The sequence below is a fragment of the Diadema setosum genome, chromosome 21 (assembly GCF_964275005.1).
Source record: "Diadema setosum chromosome 21, eeDiaSeto1, whole genome shotgun sequence".
NCBI lineage: Eukaryota > Metazoa > Echinodermata > Echinoidea > Diadematoida > Diadematidae > Diadema > Diadema setosum.
The window spans coordinates 12,493,797-12,518,987 of record NC_092705.1 but is presented as its reverse complement, the minus strand read 5'-3'; the positions used below and the strand labels follow the sequence as shown (position 1 = coordinate 12,518,987).

Here is a 25,191-nt window from a genome sequence, read left to right as displayed (position 1 = left end):
CTTAAATTTTCATTTCCACCAGATGTGGACTAATCAGGGAGGTTTGCTGTCAGCCGACCTGCCAACATTCAGTCTCTCACCTCAAGAATACATCACCAAGGTACACATAGATGATACATCACCTTGTAGGAAAAGAAACTGTGTCTTACTGGGATCAGACAGTGTAGTTTGTTTCCCTTTTTGGGAGACTCACATTTTCTTTTCACACAGAAGGTTTTCCTCACATATCATAATGTGTGAGCTGCTACTGCTTCACAAGCAAATCATGCCAAATCACTTCTGTTTTATATCAGTGTAGCCTTTTAAGTGCATTTTTTTTTTTTTTTTTTTTTTTTTTAGTGAAAGTAGGATAAAGTTTCAGTGTTTTGTTCTTATTATCAAAAGGATGCATATATTTCAAGAACTCCCTGGGAAAAGTGGGATTTGGTGCTTTGAGATCGTGGTGTGTTAGGTCGAATAAGAATAATTACAAATTGTAGGTATAAGAGGAAAGTGAGAACTTTAAAACTGATTGAGCTTAAGGTTACCATGCCTGAATATCGGGGAATATTTACTCTCCATATATCACTGTCTGTAATGCTTTGAAATGGTGGCTGCAGTGATCTGATCTGATGGGCTATTGGTACAATGTTCTAATACTCACAGATTGGCCAGTACCTGATGACCCTCCCCCAGCAGTTGGAGCCCTGCACCAGCCAGGAGAACCCCGCCCTGGAGAAGGCCCTCGAGTCTAGTCGCCTCCCGTTCCCTCCATCGGCCGGTAGGCAGCACTTTACAGATTTTTGGTAGTCTTATGAGAAAAACCAGAAACATTCATGGCATGAAACTTTCGCGAATCTGACGGCCTTTTTCGCAGCATGAAACTTTCGCAAATTGCTACTGCATTCACTGCATTGCACACGCTGAAACTTTTGCGTGCATTTTACTTTCATGAATCTTGGATCCTCATGCATACGAAAATTTCTGGTTTTACAGGACCAGTACAGGCCCTGTGGTCACTCACCCTATATCAACACACTCTTGCTAGTAACTGAAGTGTAGTACTATATTGACAATAGTATGTTATTTGTTGTATATTACCTTTCCATCATTATTTACTGTATACATTATATATTTTGTGAGTCTGGTGCTATTCACAAATTTAACAACATGAATGGGACGTGCACGTGTACATTTTTGCATTCATGAGTTTATTCCACGATCGAGAATTTAACCACTAACCACTTACAAAATTGTTTGGAGGTCCCAATTTGCAAAAAAGACTCACTAATTACATTTAGAACAAAAACGAAAGACCGACAGTTTATGCAGTTTTGGCTCTATGTAAGACAGTTTTGTTATACATGAATATGAATTGCAAATACTTTGAATTGCACGTAAATTCCAGTAATCCAGAATGTTATGATTCTGTCAGCCAAAATGTACTGTAAAAGTGGATATTTTAGCACGAGTAATTGAATAATTTTTCCCGCTCGGCCGAGTAAGATGGATTTCACATGTTTTTGATTACGTGGAATCAGGACATTAATTACTGGAACATATGGCATGAAAAATATTTGCATGCTTTTATTTTGCGCTAGCGTCTGGTTGCACAAAATGCACGGAAATTTTCACACCGCGAAAATTTCCACTTTTACAAGCATCATCAACCTTCAATTACACAAAGATTGACAAGAAGGGTCATTTGGAAGTTTGATATCTTGACAAAATTCTTCTCTCATAAAACCAGAGTGGGATGAGAATTTACAGCCAGTCTTTAATTGAAGGGTGTGTGATGTCCTCTTTGTCTATGATCCAGGATCTACTGAAGCTGATCATCTGGCAGACTACTGGATTGGCTCCGTTGCCCGGGCAACCATGCACACCTATGTGGAAGCCATCCTCCGCATCCCAGAGCTGACATCTCACGCCAACAGGCAGTTGGCCACGGATATAGGTAATTACTTTAACACGACTTCAGTTGATTCTTGTAGTTTGTTCATTTGCTTTGTTGTAGAGAGTGTTTAGTTGTGGAGAGGGTGTTATGTGATTTGAGTTGTCAAGTGTTTTTCATTCAATATTTGGTACATTGTTATAGGTATTTTAGTAATTTACAATATGTATTCTAAAGAATGCTCCTGCTGGTTGGAAGGAAAGATGTGATGGTCACTATAGTTAGATATTGCTATTTCCTTTTCCAGGCCACTAGGAGAACATTCTTTTGATGTAGACTCTGATGTCACAAACGATGATAAGACTTTGTTGCTGTTGTGAAGAAAGATGAATGTTTTAACTAAATTATGAAAGTAAAAATTAGAATAACTTTTTTTCTCTCACTCCCTCCATCCTTTCCTCCCTCCTCCTCCTCCTCCTCCTCTCTGCCTCTTCCAACCATCCAGATTACTTGTGCAATGTGGTCGATGCCCTCGGTATCCAGCCCTCCCAGAGTCTCAGGCACATTGAGGACCTCCTCAAGCTACCTCTCTCACAGTAAGTAGACCTTATCAGGCAGTTTTATCTTTTGTCTTTGTTTTCTTTTGTTTTGTTTTGTTGGGGTTTTTTTTGTTTGAGGATCTGCTCAAGCTACCTCTCTCACAGTAAGAAGACCTACACATGTAGTCCGAGTCTGAGTCACAATATTTCATTGTTGTTTTTCAAAGTATTTTATTTGAAATATCATGATGTAATATGTGTTCAGATGAATGATGAATATATGTTTGATGTAAAATAATAAATATCCCAGTGGCGGGAGTTTTATCTTTAGTGTTTGTTTGTTAATTTGTTTGTTTGTGTGAGGATCTGCTCAAGCTACCTCTCTAACAGTGAGTAGACCAAGTCAGGCGATTTTATCTAAGTTTTTGTTTGTTTGTTCGAGGATTTCTTCAAGCTACATATACCTCTACTGTACATTGTATTTTCTGAGTGCTTTTCCAGTTACTTTGATTTTTATGTTGTTTTTGCTGTATTGCCACAAGGCATTCTATTCAACAGTGTTACTTCTTCGTTTATTCTTGTGTCATTGCCCTGCAGGTATGGTGAGGTGAAGGGGAAGATATCCGACAGGCTGATGCATGCAGTGGCCAGCATGAGGAGTGCGGACGAATCATAGCCGGTGCAAATCACCCTTTGGTTTCCATGACGACGTCCTCTCGACTGGCAGGATGGCGTCAAGCAAAGGGCCTCATGTGCATAACTGCTGCAGCTGGTGCGAATTATGCGATTATTATATACGGCATATGTTTAGCGAGTCTAAATTTTTGCGAATCAGGACCTCCCGACAATTTCACAAATGGTTAAATTTGCGATTGTGGAGCATGGAACCGAACAGAGAAACGTATGCGTGCACATCACATTCATGTAGGGATCAGCATTAATATCTTTGCGCATTTTTAAATTCGCGCATAGCACTCAACTCGCAAAATTTTGGAAATAAAAAACCTCGCAAAATATTCGGCGTATACAGTAGTTTCAGAGGAGAGAGCAGGAGAAGAAAGTGTAAAGATACATGCCGATACATGACGGCAAACAAGTCAGAAACGATCAAGAAATACCATCATCTCATGGTACACCCTCTGCTTCTCTCAACGCAGGACAGACTGCTTCTAACTGAGCATATTGTCCCTCAAGAAAATGACAGATAAGCACAAAAATACTGTATAATAATTCATCAGTGATTTAAAGTTCAGTCCTCTGTGATGGGATCACAATGTGTCATTCTCACTTGCTTGAGCAATACAATTTGGATGGCAGTCGGTAATAACCTGTCCGGAAAGTTAGTTTCTGAGGAAAGGACAAACTTTTGTAAGGACTCAAGGAGAACTTTTTGTGAGTACGTAAGTTAAAGAATGAAGGAGGCATGTAATGTTTTATCCTTCTAGTGTTCAGATTGGTATGCAATGAACATGTTTCTTGTAGACTCTCCCACCTTGCTTCATGTTTATACATTCTATGGGGAAAAAAAAATAGTGCATTGAAACACAAGAAGTGTATCTGGCTTTAAGTAATTTATTTTGTGGTGATTAGCTTCAAGCAATGTTCTTTCATTTTAATGAGTTTTGTTGCAAGTTTGTGCAACATTGAAGACAAGGGGTATGCAGTTTGTGCACCATGAAAAAAAAAAGGCTGCTGCAGTTGTGATTCTGTGATCATGTGATCATGTTGTAATGTGATCATGTGAAAGGGGGCAAAGAACACCTGTTTAACAGGCTTGAAAAGAAATTGCACTGATCAAGTAAATTGAAACTGGTGTACGTAGCATTCTACAAATAATGTGCAGTTGTACCTGAAATTGCACAATCTCAATTCCACAGTGTTTAGAATTATATACACAACAAATACAAGATTAGCCAAAAGTGCTGTTTTTAATTTCAGTCATGTTTGGTATGAATAAACTCTTTACTGTAATATGAATTTATCCACAATAAGGAGTCCATCCGTTTTCCAATGTTAATCATGCTCATGTTCCTGCAGATATGAAAAAGCAAGGTGTAAAGCTCATAGATACAAGTTTATTTTTGCTAGAGAATGATAGCATGGCAAAACTTTTTTTTTTTTCTTCTTCTTCTTCTTTAAATCAATAAAAAGCAAGTCTGTCAGAAATCCTTCTTGGAAAGAGAAGGATGTGAAAGTTTGTTTATAATAATGGATATCACATGTACTGTACATGTATGCAACTTAAGTTTGCTTTTAGAGATACATGTACTTTTGCTTTGGAGAAGAGTATTAGTAAAAAGATTACATGTTTGTTGCCATATATTAAAGAGGTTTTCATTCATTGAATGAATGCACAACATGTGTGTGCATTGAAAAACTGTTCATGTGTATACCTTGTACAGACACCACACAAATTAATGTACATTTTATCCTTTGATGTAAATATAGTTCTGCTATCAGAATACTGCAAATAAATTTTGAAAAACTATGAGTGAGTTTGATGATTTGTTGCAGCCGACATACTTGAATCGAAAGAGTTGTGCAGGATTTGAAAGATGAGCATGGTCACACTACACGGAACCACACATGATTTCATTACCTTGTATTTTGCTTCGCGTAGTTTGGGCAGTTGGACCACAAATTTCTTGAGAAGTTACCAGCAAAACTTACCAGGGAAAATTAAACTGTACTTGTGGAACTTGTCTTTACATTCCCACTCTTTCGTCCTAATTTTTATATTTTCCGCAAGTACCGTCTTTATTTTCACCAAGGGCATATTTGTATGCCTTTGCATAGGTAGTAACATGTTCAAGATGAAGTACTGTATGCAGCACTGACACAGATAGATAAAGGGTAAGAGTTCTCCTGCTGTGGTTACAAGGTCAAATATTTTAGCTCCTGCACAGCACAACTGAATGAAGTGTGTAAACAAGACTTGTGTTCGATATTAAACTTTAATTGTAAAAGAGCAAATTTCCAACACAGTCCATGCAGGCAGAAAATAAATGAGTGTGTGTATGTGTGTGTGTGTGTGTGTCTGTGTATCTGTATGTATGTATGTGTGTTGAGAGGAAAGTAGGGGTGAAAATCTAAATGGTATAAACCTAAATCAAACAGTAAATTCTTCTATTAGAGATAGATGAAATCATAAAGGCATACACTGTATTTCATAACTCACCTGTCTTGAATTTATAAATACAATTACACATTATTTGCCCATCATACGAGCCAACCCTGCCCACTTCCCCCACACATGTAGAAGAGATTTAAAAAAAAAAAAAGAGCAATCATTGTTATGCCAGTGAGAGGGGATTGAGTCTTTGTTCGTAAGAATTACTGTATGTCTTCATGATGGATGCAGCTATTACATTGACATGCACTCCTGGACAACCACACATCACTCCAGAGGTAGTTAGAATACAGAACATGATACAAAAGAAGGGAAAGCCCAAAATAACATGATTGAGTCATATATCTCCACATTTTCTTTTAAACCAAGTTAATATACTATTCCATAATATGATACAATAATACCTCACAAACATACACAGTATAGATTTCTCTTTTTTTTTTATCGCTCTCATAATAATTTTAACTGCATGGTGACAAGCAGTATTTGAAAGGAACAAATCAATTACAATGAACCTCATTCACCTTATAACTTTAAATAGAAATCAATACCGACTCACATATAGTACTTCATTTTGTCAACAAAATTCTATGATGTTCTATTAAGCACAACAGACTACTACAACCACATTGTAATTACATACCATTTGACCACTAACAGCTACAACACTGACAGAATGTGGAATGCGACATCACATAATATATTGCTGATTTCTTTACATGTGATATCTCAATAATCTGGGATGGCAATGTGGGTCTCATCCTAAATAGATATACATTTCCACTCCATCTAGATAACCTTTCTATAGATGACCATTTCTCTAGATACATGTCTACACACATAGTACCTCACAGATATCTCAACAAAAATATAAACAAAACACACCGGAAACACTGTCATTTCAAATATATTCTAACACCTGGTGCAAACACACTGACCATGTGCAATGCAGATGCATTCTTTGCACAGCTAAATATTCATTTTGCTGAATAGGCAAAAGCACATGTGAGGTTGGGTTTGCTCAATGTCCACCTAATGTACACAACACATTGGTGGATACTCTGCCCGTAAATGCCTTGGGTCTTACCGCCTCAAAGCTACCCCTACTAATTAACTCCTCCGGTCCTGTAGACAAAATGCCCACATACAACGTAAACAGGATTTTAAGATGTAGGTCTTTAGAGTACTACATCACCTAGTCATTCACCAAAAGTTCTCCTTGCAAAAGATGCTGAATAAAGAAGAAAGGAATATCAACATAACTAACAAATGAATATTGAACAAAAAATAAAAAATAAAATGAATAGATACATGAAAAACAAACAAACATACAAACAAATTCTTCTGCACTTATTCTTTGAGCGCAGTTGTAATCAAACGAATTATTCTTCCGCGATATGTGAAGGTAAACAAAAACAGCACATCTACAGTCACTGATGGCTAGTGATGGCTAATAATACAACAAGTGACTAATAATTAGTGGAACTGTGTGTGAAGGACATCAGAAGTGGACGGGCTTCAAAACGAGAAACCCCACGCCCAGTCATCACGATAAGATGCATGATATGCTGAAAGATATTCACAACAGACTGATACTGAGACCTAATTACATGCCCCTGACAGAATAACACACATTAATGTTGAATGGTAAATTGCATAATGACATCTGAACTCACAACAGATAAAAGCATGTGCGCAAGAATACACATTATCAAATGAACAATATCATCAGGCCCAATAATGCAGAGTTTGCAGAGTTCATTGATAACTGACGACATCGTCAACCATAGCTTACATTACCTGCCTGTGCCACTTAGCTAAAGAGTATTACCATATTTCAAGGGGGGGGGGGGGGGGGGGGACAATGATTTAATATGCATAGCCTAAACAACATAGAATTACATCAATACTTAGTATGACTTATGGAATTCACAAAAACAAAACAATATTTCACATAACAATCACCGTTTTTGCAAAACAACTGAAAACATGAGTTCATGTTTCTATCACATTTGGCACACTTGTCAGAAAAAAACTCACAGGCAAGCATCTGTGAAAGCTGACAGGTGTCTAGAAACAAAAATTCAGTTATTTATATTGACATGTTACTGTGAAGTCCAACTTGTGAATGACCAATAGACGAAATGCGATGATAACAAGAAAGGAATTTACATACACAAAGACCTGGCTGAAATATAAATGATAACAATAGAGAAAAGCAGATCTGAGCATTTTTCATTTTCAGGACGATACTCAAAGACATGCACACAAAAAGTGAAGAGTCTCTGTAAACAAAACAAATGTTTACAGCGAACCTCCTATGTATGAAACATTTACACATACAGTATGCTACCTAATATTCTAACACTAAATGAATTAAAAGACATTATCACTATGTGTGTAGTATGAAAAATTGCACATAATGTGAAGATAAATCAGTTTCATAGTGCAGGTAGATGTTTATAATGTTATGAATCATACCTTCAATCCTTTTCAACACTTGGTCTCATGAATGGTATGTGCTGAGAAAAATGCATACTCAGTTGACAGGCTTCTATGAAAGCTCTATAGGTGTCATTCATGTTCATTCAGTGCCTAGAACAAATTCAATTACAAATGTACTGTAGCTAAGAGAGGAATTTTTAAAATGTCACGCTTTAAAATGATGTCACTAGTCAGATGGCAGAGGATGAGTGCTAGATTGTCTGTATGTGCATGATAATCATCCACTTTGTCGGGATGACCTTTTTGTCTTTAGTCAATATTCAGAGTCAAAAACTCATTACAGCTATGCATCAATGATGCATAGAAGACGATAGTTGCAGCTAAGTACATTTTGTGAACTTTTTTTTTTTACTGATAGATTCTTATATATTTCTGACAGTTTTACCTTTTGCCCTATATACTGCTAAAATGACATAATCAATATGAAATATAGTACATAAAACAATGCCCATCTCTCTCAACTTTGGAAGCTGACAGACTCAAAGTTGGCATTTAGCACATTGTGATATTCTCCTAAATGACAATGAATTGCGGTATACAAAAATACTCAGATCTGCTTCACCATTTGAAATGAAATTAATCCTCAATCCATCTTGATTCGCTGGCTGGTCATGCGATAGATGATGGAGTCACCGGGGTCCATGTTGCCGAGCATGTACGCAATGACCAAGGTCGCCAAGGCGAGGACGATCCCCAGCCAGAGGAAGATGTTGAAGAAGACGGGGAAGGTGTCGTCGTAGTACGGCGCAACGTTCAGGGACTCTGGGGTCACTTCTGATGACGGCGCCTCTGTCGGGGTCTGCGGGATTAGATACGGGAGACAATGATGAGTTAGGGAGATATTTGATCACAACCTGTCGACATGACGATGACGCTGTTCTCTTGATGACGCTAAACTCTGGGGTGAACTCCGCTAGTTGTAATCACACCAGCAGGGTTCACAAACCTTCTGGGAGAATGCTTGGTGGGTTTACAAAATCTCCAACGAAATTATGCAATATCAAGAACTTATCATGATGGCTTTAAAGACCCTTCATCAGATAACAATGAACTCAGATTTCACAGCATCGTCATCTTAATAATCCATGAATTTGACATTTCTTTGCTTCAATGTATTTTTCTGTGAAAAAAATTTCAAAGGCATTAATAAAGACATCATAATTTCAACAGTAACTCTGCTCATCTTGCAGTTACAGGACCTGTAAAACAACATGGCATAATGTACATGTACACAGACAAATAGTATGTGACCTACAAGGATGAAAGGAAGTGAGTAAGTATGCATGGGGGGGGGGGGGGAAGGGAGGGAGCAACCAATTGATACTTTCTGGTCAGCAATATGTTGTTCATTTATCCAGCCATGCAATCACACAGTCCTCATCTGTTTCTCAAACCAACATACAAATATATTTTTCATTTATTCTTACTTCGCAACTTCCTGACAACTACTAGTACATGCAATACGGGACATTGCTTCATTTTTTCCCCACAAGTATTCAAATGGAACAAACAGTCTTTCAAAAACAAAGAGACTTAAATGAGCAGCAATGTCAATGCTGTACACATACATTGTAATAGTACTTGGCAGATCATTGGTACACATAGTAGGATGTCTTGACATCCATTTTCCTTCATGTTTTCAAATCACGAATATACGAAATGCAAAACCTTTTCAATGAGACTGTCTGAAGGGGACTGAAGATACGGTCTTTATAGGTAGGGGTCTTTGTATGTATACACAAGCACAAACACAAACACCACAAGAGTGTGCGATCAACCTTATCTTTGATGCATCAATAATGTGAAATCCCCACATTGTTTCCAGTGGGGTAGACCTGTGTTTGTTTGCTTGCTTGTTTGTCTAAAACATTTGAAGAACTGGTCGTGCATGTATTTCCAATAATTTACACATGAAATACCACAATTTCTACTGGAAAGGCATACGTTTGCCTCCACATTGCCCCCAATAATTTACTCACTAATTTTGTTACAACAGTAACAGTGCCCTCTGTGCCGACTGTTGTAACGCCGGTGGTCATCATAGTAGACTCAGTTGTGGGTTCAGTTGCCTGTATCAAAAGTGGCAATGGGCAATGGCAAATTTTGGCGAGAAAAAGTTGCTCCCCAAACACTTTTTTTTTCTTTTTCTTTTCTTTTTTTTTTTGCAAAGGGGCAGAATGACATGCTATACATGCATCTGTTAATTCCATGCATAGTGTTCTGGTTGATGGAGTGCTCTTTGTCACCGATTTTTTTTATTTTTAGTATTACATATGCAAATCATGCATAAAAAAAGGATGTGTCAGCATCAAATATGAGTAATCAATGTTATTAATGCATGACACAAAAAAGTCAGCCTGTTAGTTACATAGAAATATGCTATGGAAATATTGATTCACATAGACATGTTTTGCTAACCCTGTACATGTATGTGCTAGAGCACATATCCATAAAAATACCAATCTCTCTATTTTGTCCTTTCCTCATTTGTTTGCTTGTTGTTGTTTTGCGTTGTTGTTGCTGTTGTTTTGGGGTGCAGTTTGGGGGTGGGGGCATTTGCTTTATGGCTCTGAAAACTTGTAAATCATATTGAGTGGAAGGGGGAGACTATCCTACTAGATTACAGTATGAAATCTACAAGATTTCCCATTCTTTTTAATACTGATAGTTGAGTTTACAGATTCTATGCCAATGGGCAAAAAGAATATGCCAGCAGATGCTCTGTTTGGAAAATATAGCACAGTGAGCATAGAGCTGGTTGTTTATCTGCAGGACTGTCTTGTCATTTTAGCAAGAGGTGTGTATTAAATACTTGTGACACAATGGTCTTTTCTCATGCCAGTAATGTAGAGAGCTTTGAGGATGAGGACGACCACTGTCCTCAATTTTCCGTCATGGTATCACTGAAATGGTGCCAGCATTGAGCCAGGAAACTCAACCAACACAAATCAAACAAAGTAAGCAATAAGAATGTCAATGTCAGATAGTGTGCCTGGTAAAGAGAAGCATAAACATGGCATGCAAGCAGTCATGATCATACACATTTATGATTATATATCAATAAAATCATGCATACTGATAAAAAATGGATTGCACCGTGGGGTACACATGACAAAGGGAAAATCGCAGTATGAAAATCACAACAAAACATGTCAGCAACAAATCACTCCTCCTTGCTAAATCTGTAACAGAGACTCCAACCCCAAGCACCTTCTGATCTGGAGATTCTCCTGCCCGAAACCCCATGCAAACGGGAGACTCTAAGTTGATGCGTACGAAGCGCGAAGTTCCTAGGGTTCTAGATGCTCTCTGGTGCTATCTAAGGCTTATTTTTTCAACATACGATAGCAATAAGTAAGAAATCCTTTCCAACGGGAGACACAGAGCCAGGGCGGAAGAAATTACATTTCAAGCGGGAGAACGGGAGATTTTGCAAAAAATGGGTTTTCGGCGGGAGATCTCCCGTCGAAAATGGGAGAGTTGGAGTCTCTGTCTGTAATAATAAGGAGGTACAAATCAGGTGAAAAGGAACAAAATGTCACAGCAGCAGTCTTCATTTTCTCTGTTAAAACATTTTAGTGCTGGAAATGCATGATGTGAGCAAGAAAGTAACTATGATGGAATCAATAATATTGAACGTAGGAGAGAATGGGTAGTGAATGTCTGCATCAACAAGACAATGTTAAGAGAACATCTGTTGCTGCAGTCGCCAAAAAATCCATGCTAAATGGAAAACATGCTGAAGAAAATGGTCATCAAACTGTGATGTACATAAAAATGATTTATATTTTGACTGAAAATTACAATGTGTATGGAATGACATTGTAGGCGAGTCCTGGTTGTGGCAGGAAAAAAAAAAATGCATTTTAGAATATGGCATGATTAAAAAATGAGCATATGTAAATATCACGAAAATGTGAATGAATGTGCGGTGAATACATTTCAGCATTACTTTACTGCATAAATGTGACTGTGAGAATGCTTGGAATCTGTAGTTAACTGCACAACATGCATAAAGTTTCATAAAGACATTGAAATAGCTGGAGGAAGTTTAAAGCTATCCAACCTTAGTATCAGAATGATAAATTTGGCAATCTCAACAAAGCAATGAACTGACAGATCCAATTTTTTAGGTTCTGGGTTTTGTTTCTGCTTTTAAATCTCCAAACGACAATAAAAATGTTTTGCTGAAAGTTGTTTAACAGTTATTTTCAAATACATTCTGACCACAATACCTGTGGCTTTTATTCCTCTTTTGTACTGTAAGAGTAATAAATATTCTTCACCGTCACATAAATGTCAAACTCAATATAACATTCTGATCTCATATTTACATGTTCCTTCATGAACATAGATGAAACAAGTTGCAGGAAATTCTCACAATAAGCAACACAACTTTACCCAACTTTCATTTTCTGGAATTTGTAAAACCTTGAGACTGGCCATGGCATTAAAAACCTTATAATATAGGTAGGGTTAGGTAAAAGAGCTCAGCCTGTTTATTTCAGTCACATTCGAAAAACGAGTTAATTGTAACACCATTTCTGTAAATGTGTGCAATGGCAGGTCATATCCTTTAAATGCTATCTTCAATGAGCCTCTTAAGTTTATTCTTCATAGACATTTCAAAATTCTTTGTCAATTTTGATTCACATGATTGATCCTCTATCACATCCTTTTCTTCTCCTTCACATCTACAGTCTAAAGCAACACAAGGGTGTCAATTTTTCACTTTCTCATCCAACAAGGATCTTATGCTATCAAAATGTAATGCCTTGCTACACAAGGTAGACTTAACTCCATCCAGTAAGACGAACGTGTTGATATAATTTACCTCTCACATATTATTAATATTGGAATTGATTCAACTGTTCTCCTCCTTACCTGCATTAGTGAGCGTCCCTGCCTGTGGAGGAATGCTTCCATGGGAACCGTGGCCACACCCATAAACAAATCACCTCCATAGAGATCAATCATTTCCTGACCCCACTGTTGACATGTGAAAAAAGGAGAAAATTAAAATATGACTAGTTAGAAATACCTGAATATAAATTTCTGTGGTGCATGTCAATTTCTTGAAGATTTGCGCACCTACATCATTCCTCCAAAATCACGTGTTATACTCATGACCTCCACACTGGTTTATGTTGGATAACAAACATAGTTTACATCACAAAGCTTGCTTGATCTTGTAACATCAAATGTAAGTTAAGAGAATGTATTTCAGGGAAATTTCACAACTACTACTTTAATATTGATAATTACAGTATACTCCTGTTATAGCGAACACTATAATGCAAATCTTGACACAACGAGGTAAAATTCAGGCCCCAAAAATTGTCATCTTCATATTTTCAAACACTTTATTGTTCTTCACTCTAATAAAATTTGGATATACAAAAGAAAACTGCCAGTCCCGTGGACTTTGTCATAACAGAAGGCACCTAGTGTACCTGTTTTTGATTCATTCTTATCCTGAGGCTGTTGATACACATGAAAGTGCACTTCTTTCAAGGATGTAGACCCACATACATTGTACATACATCATCACTGCCATATTCTTGAAGCCCATTCACTGAGAGATAAATTGTATGCCAAAGTGATCAAGCAGTGTGGTGAGCTACATGTTAACCCGCTGAAGAAGTCCCCGAGTATACTCGGAGAAGCGTCTATGGGAAATGCCTGTCAGCCCGTCCTCAATGGGTTTAAGTCCCACATAATATATATACCATACATGTCCATTCCACATGCTGCGTTTACCTTCTGGATGAAGTCTGCGAGGACGTTCTGTGCATCAATAACTTGGGCAGAGTCTGCTCCGTACTGGCTCTGCAGGGCCCTGAAGCCAGACAGCTCAAAGGCGAAGACATCTGGGACATTGTCCTCAACAACTGCGGGGTTCTCTTTTAGCTGCAAGATCACCAAAAAAAATATTCCCATAAACATTTTCTGGGAAACCAACACTACGAAACATGAAATACAGTTGTTGATGAGGTCAATGATATTCTTTCTCAGGGCTTTCAAAGGTCGAAAGTTCACACAGTGTATAGACAGTAATGCTCAACTGTAACAACAACAATTTCAAGATTTTTTTTTTTTTCTTCTAATGCTGACCATGATAATTTGGAGAAGCTAAGGGAATCTCTCATCTGCATTTTATCTTGATAAAGAACAGGATGGTGAGTTGTTCTGGAGAATTTTGAGATCAAGAGTGTAGAATAATTCTACCTGTATGCATATGACTTTTATTCCGGAAAAGCCCTCTCTGTTCAGCATTGTGGATAGGTAGAACATTACATGGATGTGATGATCAATCCTGTCCTAGTCAGTCATATTTCCAAACAAGCTGCATGGGATTCACTCTAGTGCTGGACATTGGGGGATAATCTTGTAACCCAATTTGCTGTTAACTGATGTAAGAAATAAATTATGAAAATTTACATAGCACATTACCATGATCAGGTAAGCTCTGAGATTGTAGAACTTCTAGTGAACCTTTTTGGCTAATATTTCGCATTTTCCGTTGTTACCCAACTTAAATTTTGTTACTTCAGCGTTATTTCACACATTTCTAATGTATACAAGAAAATTTTGTAGCAATAATCAGAAGTTCTGCAGGTATACAAGAACTATGTTTTCCCTTTAACCTCACCTTCAAGAGAACCTCCTGCATGACCTGCAGCTCGCTGAAGAAGCTGAGGTCGGCCGGGTGGGTCAGGTTGAGGGCGTAGGGTGAGAGGTTGCGGGTCACTGACGTACTGCCCTTCAGGAGGGGCACCATCTTGTCCAGCCTGAGAGGGGGAAGCCCCTGGAAGAGATCTGGGAAGTCCTCTGGTGACTGGACAAACTAGGGGAACACACACATACACACACATACAAGAAGAACATTAATAAAAATTTCTGTCTGTGTCAAATTATTGGAGTAAAATGAAAATTAGTGAAATTTTGTGTACAGAACAAATGGAGAGCTGTTCAACAACTACATCACAGATCTAGAGTTGCCAATTTGCTTTACTCTCTAAACTTTCAGTTCATAACTTTTTTGTGTGTGTCCAATTTTCCCCAGGGCTAAATTTTCACTGATCTACTTCTCTGATTTTCTGTTTTCATCAATACAAAGCAATGTAATTGATTTTCCCTTTAATCAACTGTACAAAAGTTTCAAAGAATGCTATAGAATTCTTTGAAATTAATTGCAGAATGGCTCAGAATATCTCCAACAACACAAAGCTGATACACTATTCTAACTTTCAATCACAGAAACAAGGAAATCATGTGAAAGAATTCTTGCAGCCAAAATAACACTGCACTGTCACAAGACCTCCTCTGAACTACCCATCCCCCCCCCCCCAAAAAAAAAAAAAAATATATATATATATACATGTAAATATAATAATAATAAGAAACAGAAAAAAAATGCATGTTCCATCGCTATAAATATGGTGCTATTGATGGGAATGGCATGTCGAGCCAGTCATGCTTAAAAGAGACACTTTTCTTTCTGGCATCGTTTGCATCATGTGTGCCTTCACTCAGTACAAAGAAAACAAGGTACAACCCAGGTTCTCACCTCCATGCCTGCATTGAGCTCTACAGCAACTCTTTTGCCATTGCCGTATGTTCTGCTGATGGCATCCCTCACTGCATCAAGATTGAGACTGCCTGGCTTCACCTTTCATAGAATCAATCAAAGCAGTGTGGTAATCATTCTCACAGATTTTCCCCAACTAAATCATCACAAAACCATTTGCCATCATGAGGATGGCTCTGCTCTCCTTCACAACTTCACTCAAATATTCATGAATTGTATCTGTATCTACATGTATCTATATTTGAATCCATCTATGTTGATACACAATAAATGTCTGAGTGTTAAGGTAAATGTGGGGGACAAGACATGGCAACTAATCAACCTGAAATGTGTTAATTCTAAAACATATTCAAGAACAAAAGAAAGTATTTGGGTGTGTAGATTACACTGCACATAAGAAGTCACTTCACAAATTATCATACTTGGCTATTACATCTCTCAGTCACAGGAGCAGCATTCAGTCAATGCATCATAAAACATACAACTGATTCAAATGGAAACTTGAACACGTAACACTTTACAGTAGAGAGTGAATTCACAAAATGTTCACTGTTCAACAAGCAAATCCCCTGATCTTTCCATTTCATTAATACTACAGCATGGAGGATAAAGCAACTATGTACACAAATGCAGCACATCAACCCCAGGAACCAAATACACAGGTACGAGATGGCTTCAATTGTATAGCAAAATACCATAAATCCAATACACAGTAAAAGACAGGATTCATGTGTTACCTGCTTCACAGGAACAGATTTGAGTGAGGATGGCTCAAGTGCATCGCTGCCTGCAAGTTCTTCTATTGTCACCAAGACAGCTGCCTTTGGTCTCCTGAATAAATTACCATTGGTCAAGCCATGCCATGACACAGGCTGGAACCAATGAAAATGCAAAGTTACAATTGATATGGCATGTAAAAAAGCATTGACATGTAACAGATTTTCTTTCAGCTCATTGGATATTTGACTATGGAAGTGTGTCCTAAACAAGGCATACTACGTGCTTCACTTCATTATCTCCAGCGTGTGATTTGCCAACCTAATATGCAATCTGTACATATTTTGAAAAGAATGTACACTGTATTAAAGTTACTGTGCACATGTAAACATACCACTTGCATGCTTGTTGGTTAATACATACACTGTTCATGATTGTCATGAAACATAACTGGTTCAAAGTGAACCACACCTTACAAGTACTTTTATCAGATTTACCATGTGCAATAATGATTGCAACAGTTTTCTGTCTGAGAAACATTACACTTTTATGTCATTTTGCTCTAAATACTATCGATGTGAGATATCCTTTCCTAAAATCAAAATATATTGTCGCAAAAAAAAAAAAAAAAAATTCTAAAACTGTGGAACAATCACTCTGCTGCTCAGTCAACTATTAGTTGCTGTTTATATCTTCTCATGACAACACAGTGTAGCAAAAGAATTTACATCAGGCAATCCATATGATTGCAAAGCTGTATCAAAAACTGAACAGTTATGACATGTATAAGTACATATGTAATTTATAAACAAGAGTCAGAGTGCAAAGATGATTAGACAAGGGACAGCTATCGACAAAGCTCATTATTTTTGACACTTAGAAGTTAGAGGGATCATGTACACACAAGTAAATACCAAACACTGTCATCTCATTTTACAAAATACATTGTACACTGCCACCAAATCATCACACAGATCTTCAATTGCTACTCTGTAAAGGAAGTGCAACACTAGGCAAGGCAAGGACTCACCTTTGAACTTGAAAATCCTAGCGCTAGTGAAAAGACATCTGGAATTTCATGGGCGTCAATTGCCCCTACATCTGTGTGTACTGTCACATAGTCTGGTACATGGGCAAGCATAAATCTCCCATCAGCAAGTACTGTGAAGAAATCATATGGTAGATCGACACAATATATAAGATATGTACATGTACACCAACATGTACAAATTGTATTAGTGGCTACATGTATGCACAAAACATGAGTTGTGGAATCATACATGACTGTGTACATGTACATATACATTGTATCTACCTAAATTGTACCATGTATCAATATCATTTATTTCAAACAATCATTTTTCATAACCTTCTATTTCTGTATGGAGTTTACACTGTACATGTATCTTGCCAAACAATTCATTATCTCATTAATTAATTTGTATGCATTTTTTTCTTTCCTACAAATTTACTCAAGAACTTCATTCCTTCAAACATGTGCAACCCAAGATAATGATATGAACAAAAGAAAAACCACAAGGATATGTACCAGGTATCAATGAAATAAAGGATAGTTTCTCAGTGGGTTTAATCTCAAAATAGTATGCATAAATGATGACATCAATTCATGTAAATATGTACATATTTGTTTATCACAGTATGCTCAAGTTTATTCTAAGAGTTACATGTATAACGCACAAAACAGTCAAAGAACTACCACATGAATTTCACTTAACATGGATGCAATAACCTTGAACTCTGTTGTTAGGTAAATCAAAAATATTTAGTAAGTAACAAGCCTTTCAATTGCAGAATGAAAGAGTGAATTATTGGAGGGATGGAACTTGTACTGAGGAATCGAAATGTGCCATTTGTAATGATGAATGTGTCATAACCAAAATATCACAGAATTATCAGGTTAAAGAGTGGCTCATTTTAGGAAGTACAGCCACGCAACAATCTTTTGCTTTATGTCACTTCCTCCTGTTATGACGGATTTCTGGTTTCTCTTCGATAATTCATCAGAACGGTACAATCCACACAACAGCTGCAAACAGATACACAGGACACAGACACACACTACAATACATGATTGTGTATGTATAGACACATGTTCACTGGCAAAGAACTGTCCTAATACAGGAAGTGGCTTGGTTTCAGAATGAGTGGTGAACCTGGATATTAGTAAGTAGTCAAGATAGGTCAGGTTTTGAATGGAAGTTTACGATGAGTACAATGCACATGGCATGCCATCACAGAATTTTGAGTGGATCAAAACATCTCTAAAGCCATGATGCTTGTTTTCTTTCTTTCTTTAATGGTGGATTTTATAGTCGTATACTTTAAGGTACAACCATGAATCAATTTTCTGTCAAGAAAAATAACTTTCATGGTTAGTTTTGAGAATAAGTTCTGGTATTTGCATACTGATGTGCTTGTACATTATCGTAGATCTGTATTCAGTGGTTGCTTACAAGTATCACAAGTCTGCAGGATGGACAACAAACTGAGTTTTAGCATTTAGTGCCAGGATTTCAATTTCATTTAATATTTCAATTTTTTTAGGACTGCCTGTTTTGGATACACCTCCATGACCCAATCTTTTTTATTATGATTATTTTTTTAAAGCAAAATCCACCTCCCTGATTGGGAAAATACTGTAAAAAGAGAACATGTTCGTAGTGTGCATATTTTTGTGCATTTTGTATGACCAGAAAGGGGGGGGGGGGGAGGTTATAAACACAATGACACACAAATATTTTTGCTTGCTACATAGTATTTTCTCTTTGTCGTCAGTTGGTACGATTCTATGAATGAGATTCCAATGCATAAACAAGATGTGAAAGACGTCGATTATTCCACTGCGAAAATCGTGTCTGGAACTACAATTTGTATAATCTAATGCAATTTTTGCGCTGCGCTGACAGATAACTTTTTGAAGAGGAATTAACTTGAAATCTATTTTCCCAGAATCGGAGTGAATGACTTACATAATTTTGCAAAATTGGTAATTTTTCAGGACTTTGTTAATGCTAGATTCTAACTAATGTTAGTGTTATTTTTGGCCAAAACTTCATCCTCTGAGTGCAGAATTCAGTCAATTCAGAGCCACCGAAAAAAAGGTCATATGATCCACTCTCGTAACATGTTTACTCAGGAGTGTTTGTATTTTAAAATGAAATCAATTGAATTAATGTGAAATGATAAATTTATACATTATGTTTGATTACCATCAGATTGACCATAGTCGTACCGGTACCCAGTTCTGTACAATACAGCAAACATGACCGTGACCTTAATTAGCCTGCCTTTTAATATACTAAGGCAACAATATATAGCCCCCAACATTTAAATTATTGTTTAATACACCAGCACGAGCTTCAATTCACATGTCATGAGTGATAATCAAGATCATATGATCAGCTTTCACTTTATACAGAGCAGTGCCCAGACAAAAAGTATTTACACTCAGCCTCAGGCTACATAGCTAGCTGGAGCAGGTATAAGATTTTCAGAGGCTTGCGCTTGGCACTGCACATTACAGATAATATGTAACCTCTGTGTCCGGGCAATGTTTCTTTTCCAACTTCTGACAACACATCAACTACCTAACACTGCACAGAGGGATTCCCCATTTTTATAGCCCCAAAATGTATTCGTTGGTTGTAGAAATCTACAGATCATCGTCCCCACACTCCACAACACAACTTTGCAGGAATGAAATGGACATTTTGGAATCAGTCGGCCTGTCTAAGCTGACGCGTTATGACGGTGGGTGTCAGTGGCAAACATTCGCATGCATTCCTAAAAGACGAGACAAAATTCCACATAGAACAATTTATCTTATCCATGACAATTCAGTAATAATAAAAAAATCACAAACTTACCATAAGAGTACAAAACTGATAAGAAAGTCAGAGATAAGAGTGAAGACATGGAAGTCGCCATCTTGCACGACTGAAATACAGAATACACACGAATGCACTGCTTGTGCACTGGGATGGTACGGACACGGTCGCCGATAGTGCAGTGCTATTGGTAGAGAGCTCAGAGAGAGAGGGGCTTCAGCGCAACTTGTCAGCTGTGTGCACTGTGTGATGTGTGACTACTTAATTTAGTAGATGATCACGAGATATGCGCGCGAACAGTACGCGTGCGTAGTCGGATGCGCGACGTTAGGGTAGTGCACGCACGTACGACCAACTACAATGACCCAACGATCATCCGATGATCTTTTCTACATAAGAATTTGGCATCATCCAGATTCACTTTCATTCAGTCTTCTACTTATAGGATTTATGAGTTTTGAACTGCATTCTTTAGGCCTTCGATATCACAAACCTATTTCTCTTTCATTTGAAATTTCATACCAGGCTCTTCAAAATTACCCTATTGCTCACACTGGATGGTTTATTTGCAAGTAAACTGTATAATGATATAGGTGGCGGAGCGGTTTGTAAAGGACTCTTTGAATACTCCTATTTTGAGAGACCCGCTGGTTAGTGATGATGGTATGTGTGAGTCTGTTTTTATTGAGATTTTGTCAATCAGCAGGAAAAAATATTGTGATAGGCACTATGTATAAGCCCCCAGGTATAAATACGCATAACTTTAATGCTATTTTTGATTCAAAGATCTCACCGCTATACTGAAAGAAAACAAATTGGTTTATATCATGGGTGATTTTAATATTGATTTATTAAAATATAGCACAGATAATGATGTAACTGATTTTGTTAACACACTTTTTAGTAATTATTGCCTCCCTCTTATAACGAGGCCTACACGCATTATACCAATGCCACTACTAGGTACTACTGACTCTGTTGGACAATATTATTACCAACCAGTTCAATAAGCTTGTTCTAAGTGGACTGTTGTATTGTGATATTACTGATCTAAATCAAATAAAAAGTGACAGACCAAGTAGTGATATTTATGTGAGAACTGTAAACAAAAGTCAACAGTATTGACGCTTTCAGGAATGAACTTGGTTCACACTGTTGGGATAATTTGTATGCTATAGAAAATGTTAACGAAGCTTATGATTATTTTGAGTCTGTTCTGTCAGGGTTATATAATAAACACTTTCCCCTAAAGAAAAAAAGTCGGTGTGCAAGAAAGCTTAATCCCTGGATGACTGACAGTATTTTACGTTCTATCAAATATAATTTGTTATATAAGAAATATATGCGTAATCCAAGCAACTTTAATGAGTCAAGATATAAACGCTTTAGGAATACTCTGAATGCTACAATAAGAAATGTGAAGAAACAATATTTTGAAAGGAAATTTGTTGTATATAGAAGTAATATTAAAGCAACTTGGAATCTCATAAATACACTCTTGAATAGAGGTGGTAAATGTGTTACTGATATGCAAATGAAATGTAATGGTGAACTAACTACTGACTCTCACAAAATTGCAAATGCTTTTAATTCATATTTTACTCAGGTTGGTCCAAATCTTGATAAGTTGATACCACAAAATAATTCTAACTTTATGAGTTTTCTAGTGAACCCTTGTTTGAATACCATTTATTTTCATGCAACAGAAATATGTAGCATTGTCAACTCTTTCCGGAATAATACAGCCTCTGGAAGTGATGATTTCAGTCCTCGTATAATCAAACATACAATAAAAGAAATTAGCAAACCGTTATGTCATATATTCAATTTATCTTTATCATCAGGAGTCTTTCCAGATAAATTGAAAATTGCTCGTGTAACCCCTGTGTTTAAAAATGGTGACAAATGTGAATTGTCAAATTACAGACCAATTTCAGTGCTTCCTTGTTTTTCGAAAATTTTGGAAAGGATTGTTTACAACCGTGCCGTTAAGTTTCTTGATCAAAATAATATTGTGGGTAGTTATCAGTACGGCTTTCGCAGCAATTATTCAACTTCCATGGCCCTAACTGACATTGCGAATAAGATTGTTGATACGTTTGAGGAAAATTCCTTTCTTATTGGTGTTTTTGTTGACTTGTCAAAGGCCTTTGACACAATTAATCATAACATTATGTTAGCTAAATTAAAGCATTATGGTTTTAGAGGTGTAGCATAAACAGTTGGTTTAAAAGCTACCTCTCCAATCGATATCAATGTACAAAATATAACAGTTGTATATCAGACTTAAAGAAAATATTATGTGGAGTTCCACTATAGGGTCCTTATTAGGACCACTGTTGTTTATATTACACATAAATGATATTGTAAATGTTTCTAATTCCGATACCTCATCGTATTATTATATGCTGATGACACTAATATATTGTTCAGTGGTAAGGATCTTCCTTCTTTGCAAGATCAAGTAAGTTGTAACCTTTCAAAATTGTGTACATGGTTTCAGGCAAATCGATTATATGTTAACCCCCGCAAATGTAACTTTATTGTTTTTAGTAATCGTAACAAATCATATGACACTGATTTTGTTAAAGTGGAATTGAATGATGTTCAAATTCCCAGGGTATAGAGAAAACAAAATTTCTTGGTGTTATTTTAGATTCAAAATTGAAGCCTCATATACAAGAAACAGAGAAAAAAATATCAAAGAACATTGGTATCATATCCAGACTAAGCTACATGTTACCTACTGATGTATTACGGATGTTATACTCCACTCTTGTTTTGCCCTATTTGTCTTATTGCAACATGGTGTGGGGAAGTACTACTTTTCAGTCCAGTCTAAAGAAATTGACTTCAAAGCAAAATGAAATAGTAAGAGTTATACATGGAGCGAACCCGAAATCTAAAGCAGGCACGTTATTTACTCAAAACTAAAATTGCTTACTTTGAAAAATATCACCACCTATCAGCAATGTATTTTTGTATATCAGTGTGTCAACAAACTTATGCCTGACCATTTTGTTCAATTGTTTGATATCAATCAGAATGTGCATAATTACAATACACGCTCCTCGTCATTAATGCATTTGCCCAGACCCAGAACCTTGTCTTACCAACATAACATTCGTTTTATGGGCCCCAAGAAATAGAACAATATTTACAGTATTTATCTAAAGACATAAGAAATGCACCATCTCAAAATTGTTTTGAGATAACACTCAAGAAAAAGTTGTATTCATCCATATAAGGTATAGTTTATAGTGAGGGCTGCTAAATTTCTCTTGATTTACTAAAATGCATTTTAGTATTACATGCGTATATATTTTTGGGTTCTCTTTACCTCTACTTAATGTATTTTCTTTCTTTCTTAATTTCTTCTCCTTTCTTTTCTTTCTCTTTTTCCTTCTTCCTATCTGTTTTCCTCCTGCATCCTTAGCTTTAGTCTCTTGTGTATCTGTATTTCGTCTTTAATGTATATCAATGTCTTTTTAGCTATGTTTCAATCAGATTCAACTACGTTTTCAAATGTTAAAGGTGCACTCACTTCAAGCTGTGCTTACTGAGTTGTCACCTCCAGTTTGTCATTCCTGAATTGTTACTGTTGTTACACGAATTGATCTGGAAATAGATGTTCTATTGAATTGAATTGAATTGTTCAACACTCAATGCTTGAAAGTTCAGACCTATAGCAAAACAATCAAAAGAAAAAAATAAAATGAAACGAATCGATTTTATTACTGGAGGCTTTGAGGAAGTCTGACAAAAGAGGTTGAAATCTGATGGAAAATTTGAAACTTGCCTTGATTTTTCTTTCAAGCAGTGGTATTAATTACGTGCATGCAAATTAGATAAGAAGTTTATTCCTCTTTACGGATTGATTAGAATAATAAATTTATCGAGGCTTACTGATTCAACAACAATACCCTACCACGGGCCCTACCACCATCATTGCTAAATAGTTACATTATTTTCGAACAATTTGATGTAAGAGATACAGTGCCTTCCCCTTCTTAAAGACAAGTGATGTCTACACTCTACTATACACTCGCAAGCAGGCGGTGATTCACGGGGGGACGTGGGAGACCCCCCCCCCCCCAATTTATAGGCAATTTGTTTCAGCAAGGCTGATATTCTTCAACAACATAAAAAAAAACCAAAATAACTATACAGATTGGATGCAATGATAGAGTTAAGTAACATCACTCAACTAACAAAGACAAAACTAGCCAAAAAAATAAAAAATAAAAATAGGACCTACAACCAAAAGGGAAAACAAAAGAAAAATATATGGTTTAGCATTAAACAAGATTAGAAACAAAAGAACAAAATACCAGTCATACCCGGGCATTTGCTTAATAGAGAAATATCAAGAGCTCGTTTGAAACTGGATAGAGAGAGAGAGCCTATACATTTCAATTCATGCTATTAAACTGATTCCAACTCTGGATGCCTCTAAAAGAGAGAGAGTTCTTTTCCCGAAATCTGTTACACAAAACAAATATCTTCCTCATACTGTTTCTATAAAAATCGCTGTTTTTTTTTCCAAAAATGTTTCAGTACATATTCTGAGAGCCATTCCATTATTTAACATAAAGTTAGAAAAAATGTTTGTCTTCTTTTTTTTCCAAGGTATCTCTAGTTATGACAAACCGATCATTTATTGCAGTCGAGTATATGTTTGTTCAACCGAACCAAAAGGACAATTTTCAAAACTCTATTTAGATAAATGTGCAACTTCTCAGACTCTGTTTTTCGTAAATGAGGGCCTACCCAATTCAACATTATCAAATTTACTTTGAATGATGGACTCAAAAATGCACTAGGAATTTTTTTTTCAGTTATATACAAATCGTATCATTTTCAACTAGAGAAGCACTCTGAGAGCGCAAACCTCCGCCAAGCACCTCATTTTCCATCGTTTTCTTGTTCTTCCATATCTCATGCAGTGATTACCACCCATGCGTATGTTAATGCATGCTGAAAATCGC

General features: G+C 36.8%; 2 protein-coding genes across 2 annotated transcripts in view; one reads left to right on the top strand and one right to left on the bottom strand.

Moving 5' to 3' along the window:
- LOC140244295 (conserved oligomeric Golgi complex subunit 7-like) overlaps positions 1-4,983 on the top strand; it is a 29,919-nt gene extending 24,936 nt beyond the window's left edge. The window contains exons 20-24 of the mRNA XM_072323938.1: positions 23-100; positions 646-760; positions 1,799-1,936; positions 2,379-2,469; positions 3,010-4,983. Of these exons, the coding sequence (XP_072180039.1) occupies positions 23-100; positions 646-760; positions 1,799-1,936; positions 2,379-2,469; positions 3,010-3,088 (501 nt within the window). The 3' untranslated portion in view covers positions 3,089-4,983. The remainder of the gene's footprint in view (positions 1-22; positions 101-645; positions 761-1,798; positions 1,937-2,378; positions 2,470-3,009) is intronic.
- Positions 4,984-5,874: 891 nt separating this feature from the next.
- LOC140244502 (renin receptor-like) lies at positions 5,875-20,385 on the bottom strand. The gene is made up of 9 exons (XM_072324130.1): positions 20,243-20,385; positions 17,386-17,516; positions 16,376-16,510; positions 15,618-15,719; positions 14,700-14,894; positions 13,808-13,957; positions 12,932-13,036; positions 10,027-10,116; positions 5,875-8,846 (listed from the first exon to the last, which is right to left on the bottom strand). The coding sequence occupies exons 1-9, from the start codon at positions 20,301-20,303 to the stop codon at positions 8,631-8,633; spliced, it is 1,185 nt and encodes a 394-aa protein (XP_072180231.1). The 5' UTR covers positions 20,304-20,385; the 3' UTR covers positions 5,875-8,630.
- Between the last annotated feature and the right edge of the window lie 4,806 nt (positions 20,386-25,191).

What these genes read in the sequence shown, in the direction of transcription:
- LOC140244502 (XM_072324130.1), bottom strand. Translation starts at nt 20,303, where the DNA reads ATGGCGACTTCCATGTCTTCACTCTTATCTCTGACTTTCTTATCAGTT. An exon ending in TAGGATTTTCAAGTTCAAAG is followed by an intron (nt 16,511 to 17,385) that starts GTGAGTCCTTGC and finishes CATTGGTTCCAG; the next exon opens with CCTGTGTCATGGCATGGCTT. An exon ending in TCGCAGACTTCATCCAGAAG is followed by an intron (nt 13,037 to 13,807) that starts GTAAACGCAGCA and finishes ACATGTCAACAG; the next exon opens with TGGGGTCAGGAAATGATTGA.